Genomic DNA, 10,252 nt, shown 5'->3' with positions numbered 1-10,252 from the left:
AGTCGCTGTCTGCACACCCCCAGTGGCACTTCCTGCAGGTGGCTCATCTCCAGTTCCCGCGATGAGCCACCTTCAGGAAGTGCCACTGCGCAAGGCTGTGGGTGTGCAGACAGCGACTTCTGCTGTTTGAGCTATTTAATAGGGAGATCAACCATCCTAAATTCTTGCTGAAGGATATTGTTGTTGTTTTTTCATTGCTGGATTACAATCAATTAAAGGGACAGTACTCATTTTCATGTATTCAGTGTGAAGCCCTTTCTTCATATATACATGGTCACCTTATGAGTGCTACGGTGTCAGTTTGCTATTTGTCCTCTATATCTTGTTCAAATGTTTGAAGTCATTTGCATGCAATCCGACCTATAGCTGGACAATAGGTTTATGTGCACTGATTACTTACTCTTTCTACTCTCTATGAGGACACCCATAAAACGCTGGGCGTTCCCATGGCCGACCCCCATCCCCGGCACCGTCCGCCCCAAACCTTGCAAACGGCTTGGCGACCTTGCAAGTCGCTGGAGCATTTCACAAAGGTGAGCTGCACATGTACGCAAAAGACTGTGCGCACGCGCAGACCCCCAAACATTGGAACGAGGCTGAATTCAGCCCCATCCGAATTAATTAAAATGACCCCCTCTATGTATTACAAACTCGGATGTGCTTAATGTTAAATTGGTATCTGCATGAATACTATAAGTGGTCTTTATCTGTGTGAATAGCTATACCATGCCAACATAAAAGATACAGGGTGAAATTTAATAGGATGAGAAATTCAGAAAGTGAGAGATTTGGGAAGAAATCTCCAGGTTTTTTTAAAGCGGCAATCATTTACACTGCAATATCAAACTGGTTTTGCCATGTAAATCAGGGTTGCCGACTTTTACAATCTCCTCTCCGGGAGAACCCCGGAGAGGAGACTGTCAGCATCACTTCTGGGGGCGGGGCCTGATGGAGACATCATCAGTCTCTGCCCCCAGTGATGCAAATCCCGCAATATGCGGGTCTCAGATGAGGGGCGGAGCTAAATATACCATATTTGCATATTTAGCCCCGCCCCTTCAGGCGAAACTCCATGAATCGTGGCAATTTCAAGCTTTTGCCCCAGGTAAATGAGGTGGGGGGGGGGGGGGGGGGCAAAGGGGACTGCCGGAATCCGGGAGGGTTGCCCACCTTTCCGGGGGGCCGGGAGGGGGACCCGATTTTCGGGATCCTCCCGGCCATTCCGGGAGGGTTGGCAACCCTGATGTAAATGATTGCCGCTTTAGAAAAAAACTTCTTACCAAGTCTCTCACTTTCTGAACCTCTCACCCTATTAAATTTCACCCACAGATTGTTGCCAGTGATCCTTTAAAGGCTGATGCAATAACAATGTGTGAATCTGTGTATGAAATATCAACAAATTGAAAGACAAAGTGCACACCACAGAGTATCAGTAGGCGGTGCAACAGCTCAGTGTGACAGATACTAGCCTGTACCTCCAGTGCTGTATTAGTGACTAATTACTTCTGATGTCAGGACCTCTGGCTCACACGTGAAAGGACTACAGTGGCTTCTTTCATAAAACTGGGATGAACGCCAGGGTGATTTTTGTTTTAATGGAATTCATCTTAGTGAGTAAGCAATGTCATATTTATTTACTATTTATTTCATTGACTTTGTCTTATGGAATAGCTCCATAAATGTTTAGTGTCTGCACAGAGACATAGGGAAGATTATCTGTCCAGTACAGTAGCGTTTACTATAAAGGTAATAGCTTCTGTGTTCCGGAGGTGCAGGATCTTTGTGCGAGTCTGCGCTTGATTGCCTTGTAAAGTTGTAACTGATTACTGCTTTAAAAAAAAAAAACATGCAGTCTTGGCCAAATGTCCCGATTTTCCCAGTACGTATGCCACGCGTATTTCAGTAGTAGCCTTGGGAATGGGATTGCACCTCCTATTCTTAAACACCTTTAAAAAGTCTTTGACAGGGACCAGTTATGGTTAAGGGCAGCCCAGGATATCTGACAGCTAAATTGGCAAAATCAATATATTATTCAAAACTTACCTGTTACAGTGCAGAGCAGAAACAACCAGAAATACAGTATCTATCATGTTCTGAAATAATCTCCTAGAAGAGAGATGTAAACATAATACACCATAGACTGTTACTAGAGAATAGGTTTGTATATGCTTTTTTTTTCTTCTTCACAAATATTCATGCCATGCACTATTAATTCCATGGACTTACACCTAATTCCACTAGGTATACTTCCTAGTGAAATATTACAAGGTCAGGAGTTAAAGTGGTTCATAATGCAATGGACTTTGGTTGTGGAGGTAGAGATAAGATGCACAGTATGTATTTTGTAAGAACAGACAGGGCCAGGGAAGGTCCCATTAGAACCCAGGCTAGAATACAGTAGGATGTGAATTTGCAGCACGTTGTAAGATTTTCCATTGTCCCAAATTTTTCATTACCAGCACTAGTAATTGCAAATAAGCTGGTGCAACTATAGCAGGGAGTCAGTAGCATGCTGGCAATTCTGGTTCTCCTGGGGTCAGCACTCTCTGGCAGACCTTACATTTGAGCATTACAGAGCTTGCTGGGATCTGTAGTGCACCAGTAAAAACATATATTTATTCTGCTAACTCCTTTATTAACCCACTGCCACTTTTTAATAGTGCTGGTAGTGGGGCTGCATTATTTGCCAGACCAATCTCCCTTGAGAATACAGCCACATTTTGACTAGCCTAGGGCTGGTTAGCGCAATGGCAGAGTAACTGTATGGTATGTGTATTCCTGCTATAATGGCACCAGCCCTAGCTGCTAATTCATATTTTTGGGGGACCCCCACGCTCTTTGTCTTCCCAATTTAGCAGCGTTTTTCATGGAGGGTTCTTATACTTTTATATTCTTTGTTCATTATCTCATGCCAGTTTCCACAAATTGAAAGCTATATCTGCCATGACTCCTTTTCTCATTCATTTACCCCTTAACTGTTCATTTCTAACACATTTGTCTGTAATATGTGAAAAGGTTCAATACTATGAGCGGGATGTAATGGAGTCCAAGATCACCAGACCTGTGGGATGCCGATCTCGAACGGTTTTTAAAGAGCCAATCATTTACAAGGCAAACCATGCCTCTTGAAACTAATTTCTCCCTTAAAAGAAAGTGTGATATTGGCTGGCATTGCACACGCCGGGTGATATCGACCACCATTACATACTGCTCATAGTACTGAACCAGATGTTTTTCTTCACACAACCAGAAATATACTCACAATTGTCACATGCTTTTATAGAAACTGTTATGCTCCAATGCTCTTAGTGAAATCCTATATTAATATGATTTTATTGTTTTCTTTTAATGAACTGAATGGATGTCAGGCAGCTGATATTTATTTACATTGGGAAGAAAGCTCTCAAGAAGAAGATACAGGCAAAACACAGGTATCTACTTCCCATCTTCGATGACCCTTTGACTTTGCATAGGATTTGGATACCATTACTGCATGGACGTGTTGCATCCTAGGGACAGTGGTCAAAGATGGCTCTGGTTCTCCATCTTCTGGCATGCCTCTTTGGAACTGGAGCATGGGTTGCCATTAATGGCCTATGGGCGGAACTTCCGCTTATTGTTAATGATCTTCCCGAAGGATGGTATTTACCATCTTACCTCACCATTATCATCCAAATGGCTAACATTGGGCCTATTTTTGTTACCATAATGCACAAGTTAAAGCCAGGCCGATTGAATGAGGTTGCTGTGATATACACCATTATCGTTTTGGGAGTTGTGGCTCTGTTTCTTCTGGCATTTTTCTGGAAACAAACTACATGGATATCAGGCCAGCTACACAGCACTGGATTCATGATCTTAACCTTTTTCTTGTCACTTGTGGATTGCACCTCCTCAGTGACTTTTCTGCCATTCATGATGCAGCTGCAACCCAAGTACATGACTACTTACTTCATTGGTGAAGGCCTGAGTGGGCTAATCCCAGGCTTACTATCCTTGATTCAAGGTGTAGGGATGATAAAGTGTGTGAACGCTACAAAGAATGACAACTCTACATCAGATTGGCTGAATGTTACTGGAAGTGACCACTACATAGAAACTCAATACCTTCAGGCCAACTTCTCTGTTCAGGTGTTCTTGTTTCTTTTAACCATTATGATGGTTTTCTGCCTGGTGGCTTTTTTCTTCTTAACAAGACTGTCTAAGAAAGATGGCGCTAATACTGCATTGCTTCAAAGCATGGTCACCCTCACTTCTCATTCAACAAGTGACTTGAACCAATCGCAAAACCCAGGACCGCCTGAGACAAGCAAGAATGGTGAAGACACCATTAATAACATAGGTAGTGTTCCAGACCCAGAAATCAATAAAGCAAAATATTCTTATGGTCACTACACACTAATATACTTACTTACTGGATGGGTAAATGCCCTGACCAATGGAGTCCTTCCTTCTATACAGACATACTCGTGCATGCCATATGGGAATTTGGCCTACCATCTTTCAGCAGCACTGGGCTTAATGGCTAATCCTCTGGCCTGTCTGATTGCCATGTTCTTACCCTGCAGGTGAGTGCCACTGTACACAAGCATGATTGCTCAGCCGCTGAATGACCAGGACTACATTGTAGTGTCCTGGTTAGATCTGAGCAATTCTGATGGGTTTTAGGATTAAGTTCAAAATGTTTCACAAATACATGGTAAAGTATTGTAGCTATTTATCATTAGAACATAAACCGATGTGTGAGGTGTCTACTTGTTCTCCAACAGCAACAGCCTAGGCTTTCTCACTGGGGTGTTCCCTATACCCTAGAAGTATTATGCAGTCAAGAAGATAGTGAGAGGCCACTGGCTCAGTGATATAAATAACAATTAATTTATTATACACAAATTAAATACAACTGTAAACATGTGGGGGGATGAGACATCCTCGATAAAGGGCCTGAAACGCATTGAACACTATATGTTGTGGATTCCCATCATCTGGATCTTGTCTTCAGCTATCCAGCTATTGGAAATCCATTGATCTACAACATACCATGAACAAGTCTGTGAGTGTCACAATATGTATTTATTATTTATATATTTACAGTTTCTTATATAGCGCAGCAGATTCTTTTGCGCTTTACAATTGTAGACAGTGATAGAACAAACTGGGTAACAACAGATAGACTTGGAGGTAGGAGGGCCCTGCTGCAAGCTTACAATCTATAGGGACACAGGAGGGACAGGCACCAGTAATAGCAAGTCCAGAAGGGAAGCTTTAAGATACATAAGAGCCTCAGAGGGTTATGCGTGTAGAACTTAACTACTATAGGCTTGCCTGAAGAGGTGAGTTTTCAGGGAACACGTGAAAGTTTGGAGGCTAGTGAAGAGTCTAATTGGGAGTGGAAGGGCATTCCATGGGGTGGGAGCAGCATGATGAAAGTCCAGTAATAGTGAATGGGAGCTAGTAATCCGTGCAGAAGAGAGACGCAGATCTTGTGCAGAGCAGAGTGGTCGAGATGGGAGATATTTTGTGATAAGTAAAGAGATATACAGATGGGTCAGGTCCCATCTTGGCAGGGGATGGCGCTGGCGTCGCCAGCCGCCATCCCCCGCCAGCGCCATGGCGATGGTGAGAAGGGGACGCGCGCGCACGAGAGGCGCGCGCGTCCCCTTCCGACGGCGCTTCCATCCGTTCCCCCGGGTCCCCGCCGGCTTGCCGGCGGTAACCCGGGGTCCCCGCCGCCTGCCCGCACCCCCCCTAACCCCCCCTGTCTCCCTGAGGCGGAGACGGACAGGGTTTCCGTCGCGCTGGCGACGGAGACTAAGACGCGCGTGCGCGTGAGACGCACGCGCGTCTCAGTGTATTCGCTGGCGTGGCTGCTGGCGGGTCGCCAGCGCGGACGTTCTGGCGACCCGCCAGCAAGGATGGGACCTGACCCATCTGTATGCTGGTGCAGTATGGTTAATGGCTTTGTATGCGAGTATAAGTATTTTATATTGAATACAGTGAAATACAGGCAACCAATGGAGGGACTGGCAGAGCAGAACAGCCAATGACTTGCTAGGAAGATCAGCCTAGCAGCAACATTTAAAATGGATTACAGTAGTGAGAGTCTGTTCTTGGGAAGACCAGTAAGGAGACTATTGCAATAGTCAATGCGGGATATAATGAATGCATGGATAAGAGATTTAGTAGTGTCTTGTGTGAGATAGGGTCGTATTTCGGATATGTTTTTAAAGGAACAATACACAGTTCAGAGTTGAGGATGACCCCTAGGCAACGAGCTTGTGGGGTAGGGTAGATTGTCGAGCTGTAAACAGTTATGGAGATATCAGGATGGTAACTGGTCTTGGCGCGTGGGAATATAATTAATTCTGTTTTGGAAATGTTGAGTTTGAGGTGGCGAGAAGACATCCAAGATGAGATAGCAGAGAGGCATCCAGAAACTTGTCCCAAAACCACTGGTGACAAATCTGGGGTTGACAGATAGATTTGAGTATCTTCCGCATACAAGTGATACTGAAATGCGAATAAGCTGATTAGTTTGCCAATGGATGAGGTATAGCTTGAGAAAAGCAGATAATCTAAGACTGAGCCTTGCAGAACTCCAACTGACTGAAGAGAAGAGGAGGTAGAGTCAGAGAAGTGAACACTGAAGCGAACACTGAAAGAGCAATCATAAAGGTAAGATGAGAACCAGGAAAGGGCTGTATCATTAAGACCTAGGGAGTGCAGTGTTTGTATGAGAAGAGTGTGATCAACAGTGTCAATGCAGCAGAAAGTTCTAGAAGAATAAGTAGTGAGTAATGGCCTTTAGACTCAGCAGTTACCAGATCATGCACCACTTTAGTCAGTGCTGTCTCACTGGAGTGTTGGGAATGAAAGCCTGACTGAAGTGGGTCTAATAAGGTGTGAGAGTTAAGAAAGTGTGTGAGGCAAGAGTAGGCAAGTCTCATGAGCAGCTTGGAGATGCATGGGAGCTGAGAGATATGATAGTAGTTATAAAGGGTCAGAATTTAGTTTTTTTTTCAGAATGGGAGTAATCACTGTATGTTTGAACAGAGATGGAAAAGTTCCAGTAGCAAGAGAGATTGCAAATTTTAGTTAAGGTTGGGATAAGCACAGGAGATAGAGTTTGAATGACTTTTGCAGGTGTAGGATCAAGAGGAGAGGTAGTGGAGTAGGAGGATAAAAAGAGATTGGATCCTTCCTTTTCATTTGTGGGCTCAAATGAAGAGGTAGTGCCAGAGGGTTCAGGTGGGGAAGAAAGTAGGTTAGAGGCTGCAGAAAAGCATACCAGTTAATCTCGGATGTTATCAATCTTGTCCTTAAAGTAGGAGGCAAGTTCTTGTGCACTGATGGTAGCTGGTGTGGGAATGTGGGGGTAGATACAGAAGAGACTTAAATGTTATATAAAGTCACTTAGGATTGGTGACATGAGAAGAAATGAGAGATTAGAAGTACGTTTGTTTGGCTGTGTCCAAAGCATTGCTGTAGGAATAGTAGATAGTCTTATATGTGAAGAAATCACTCTTGTTATTTTGGTGTGCCACGGCTGGCATCTTAGCCTGCATTAGGGTAATGGGAAGCTGGAGCCACTTCATCAAAGGCTGTTTCTAGAGTCTGGTACAGGTGAGAAATACTGTAGCAGAGTCAGGAGAGGTAAATGTAGAAATTGGTAAGGGTTGTTGTTACAGAGAGGTGGAAACTAGTTGTGGAAAGTTAATAGCATTGGTATTTCTGCGGGTTAGAGTAGGCTTATATGCTTTCAGTGTCATTGAGCTTGGGCTAATGGAGGAGAGCGAGAGGGTAATGAGATAGTGATCAGATAGAGTGAATGGGTTGTTAGTAAAATCAGAGGCTGAACATAGCCTGGTGAAAACAAGATCAAGGCAGTGACCCTCTTCATGAGTAGAGGATCCAGATCACTGGGAGAGGCTGAGAGAGAGGACGTTAGAGAGAGGAGTTTGGATGCATGCAGTGATTGTGGACTGTCAATAGCGATATTGAAGTCACCCAGGATGATGGTGGAGATGTCAGAGGATAAGATGATAGGCAGTTACGTCAGACTCCTTATTGATTATATCTACTGACACTCACCTCCACAAAATGGTAGGATTCAATTGTGTTACCCACATATTCATTATGGCATTGGAGTGACTTTTTTCATTTTAAACTGCACAGACTGTCTACATTTATTTATCCCTATCAAGTCTGTGAGTGTCACAAAATCCCTGGACTCTTTATTGATTGTCCCTGCTGATTACCCACATAGGGTATGATTCACTTTGTTCTATGAATTTCCCCCCCACATGTTTACAGGTTGCTTTTTATTTGTGTATGATAAACTCATTGTTATTTATATCGCTGCGCATGTGGCCTTTCACTATCTTCTTTGCGCAATACACCGTATTACAGTGGAATCCTTCAACTGTATATATATATATATATATATATAGAGCAAAAAGAAGAGGGCACTCACCAATTGTAGAATGTAGTTTGAAGAGAAAAATTTATTTATGCTTACATGACAGGGCTAACGTTTCGGTCTTGTACAGACCTTTGTCAAAGCCAAGCAATACAGAGAGCAGGTCCTTCCACCATGAACAAGGGGTGTTCATGGTGGAAGGACCTGCTCTCTGTATTGCTTGGCTTTGACAAAGGTCTGTACAAGACCGAAACGTTAGCCCTGTCATGTAAGCATAAATAAATTTTTCTCTTCAAACTACATTCTACAATTGGTGAGTGCCCTCTTCTTTTTGCTCTTTATTGTTCGGATATTTATCCTTGGAGTGAGCACCGCCGTGGTGACTCTTTTTGTGATAGGTGCGGAACTACCTGGAATTTATATATATATATATATATATATATATATATAAAAAAAAAAATTCTTAGCAAACTAAAATATTACCACGATGTATAGTACCGCTATGTATAGAATAGGTGTTACCAGGCATTAGGCGTAATGATGATATTTTTTAACATGGTGTAATCAGTTAGTAGTAAGTAAAGACCAGGGGCAGGATGTAATGCGGTGCGAGCCCGGCAGCCGTATGCAAGCTGGCTGAACTCAGAGGCTTTATTAAAGCAGCAATCATTTACAATGCAAAACAATACCTTTGTAAGTAACTGTCACTTTTAAAATGTGATACAGTGCGCCGGACTCGTACTGTATCACATCCCGCCCTATGGGCTTCATTCTAAAGTGTATGCAGACACTTTTGCAACTTGTATTCAGATACAGTAGATCTGTGAAACTATACAAATGATGCAGGGATTTTGACAGACAACTGCTGATGGTGTCTCTCGTTGCCACTTGCTTACAAAGACTCACTATCAGTCACGCCATCAAAACTATAAAGGAAAACTTACAGATGTCTGGTGCACATGAGCCGTCAGTGCCTTTATAACTGTGTACAAAGATGCAGACGGTGGCTCAGACATGGATGCCGGCAGTCACAATACTGATGCCAGCACCCTGACTACCGCCAGGAGACCAGTGCTGGAATGTCGACATTGGTGAGAATGCCAATGCTGGAATCCGGACTGCTGGCATTCCACACATATACCTACACACACAGGGCTGCCATCAGGGGGGTGCTATGGGGAATGCTGTCCCGGGGCCCGGCTGCTCTGACAGAGGCTAAGGGCCCGGGCAGCTCTCCCCGCATGTCCGACAACACCCCCTGCTCCCCTGACCTCGGTGGCAAGCCGCGGTTAATCTGCAGCCTGCCCTGCTGCACATACAGAGGTCAGCCCCGTGGCCAGAGCGTGGTGGCTTCAACTTTAATTGCTAATCAGCGGAGTGCCACCGCCTGCTGCCCGAAGCCCCCAGCCTGCTGGCCGACGCCCCCATCACGAGGTGTGATGCCGCACAAGACAGACTATGAGATGCCGACACCAAGCACTCAGTATTGACTGTCTGTCACACCTCACGCCAAGGGCCCCACAATTTCTAGTGGCAGCCCTGTACACACATATAAACATATACTGTACACACATACCAACATATAAACAAGCAAGCACACACACTGTCTCCTTACAGCAGCTGCATGTTGTAGATGGGAAGCAGAGTGGGAGAAGGGGGGGTCTATTGGGAAGGGACAGGGCTAGAATGGCACAATTCTAAAATAGTCATTGGATCCACTCTCTCTCTCTCTCTCTCTCTCTCTCCATTGACCCACAAATCATGGCAATTTGCCATGAGGGACTGGCTATTGTAATATTGTGCCCTCACCCTTTTGATATCTGGTTGATGGGTCAA

General features: G+C 44.3%; 1 protein-coding gene across 1 annotated transcript in view; it reads left to right on the top strand.

The window, feature by feature from the left end:
- Nucleotides 1-1,498: 1,498 nt before the first annotated feature.
- The window catches only part of SLC52A3 (solute carrier family 52 member 3), a 32,777-nt gene continuing 24,023 nt past the window's right edge, over nucleotides 1,499-10,252 (top strand). Inside the window, exons 1-2 of the mRNA XM_083146635.1 lie at nucleotides 1,499-1,610; nucleotides 3,369-4,568. Of these exons, the coding sequence (XP_083002761.1) occupies nucleotides 3,529-4,568 (1,040 nt within the window). The 5' untranslated portion in view covers nucleotides 1,499-1,610; nucleotides 3,369-3,528. The remainder of the gene's footprint in view (nucleotides 1,611-3,368; nucleotides 4,569-10,252) is intronic.

This window comes from Crinia signifera, chromosome 6 (genome assembly GCF_055691185.1).
Source record: "Crinia signifera chromosome 6, ASM5569118v1, whole genome shotgun sequence".
In the NCBI taxonomy this organism is placed as follows: domain Eukaryota; kingdom Metazoa; phylum Chordata; class Amphibia; order Anura; family Myobatrachidae; genus Crinia; species Crinia signifera.
This window is presented reverse-complemented; position numbering and strand designations above follow the sequence as displayed.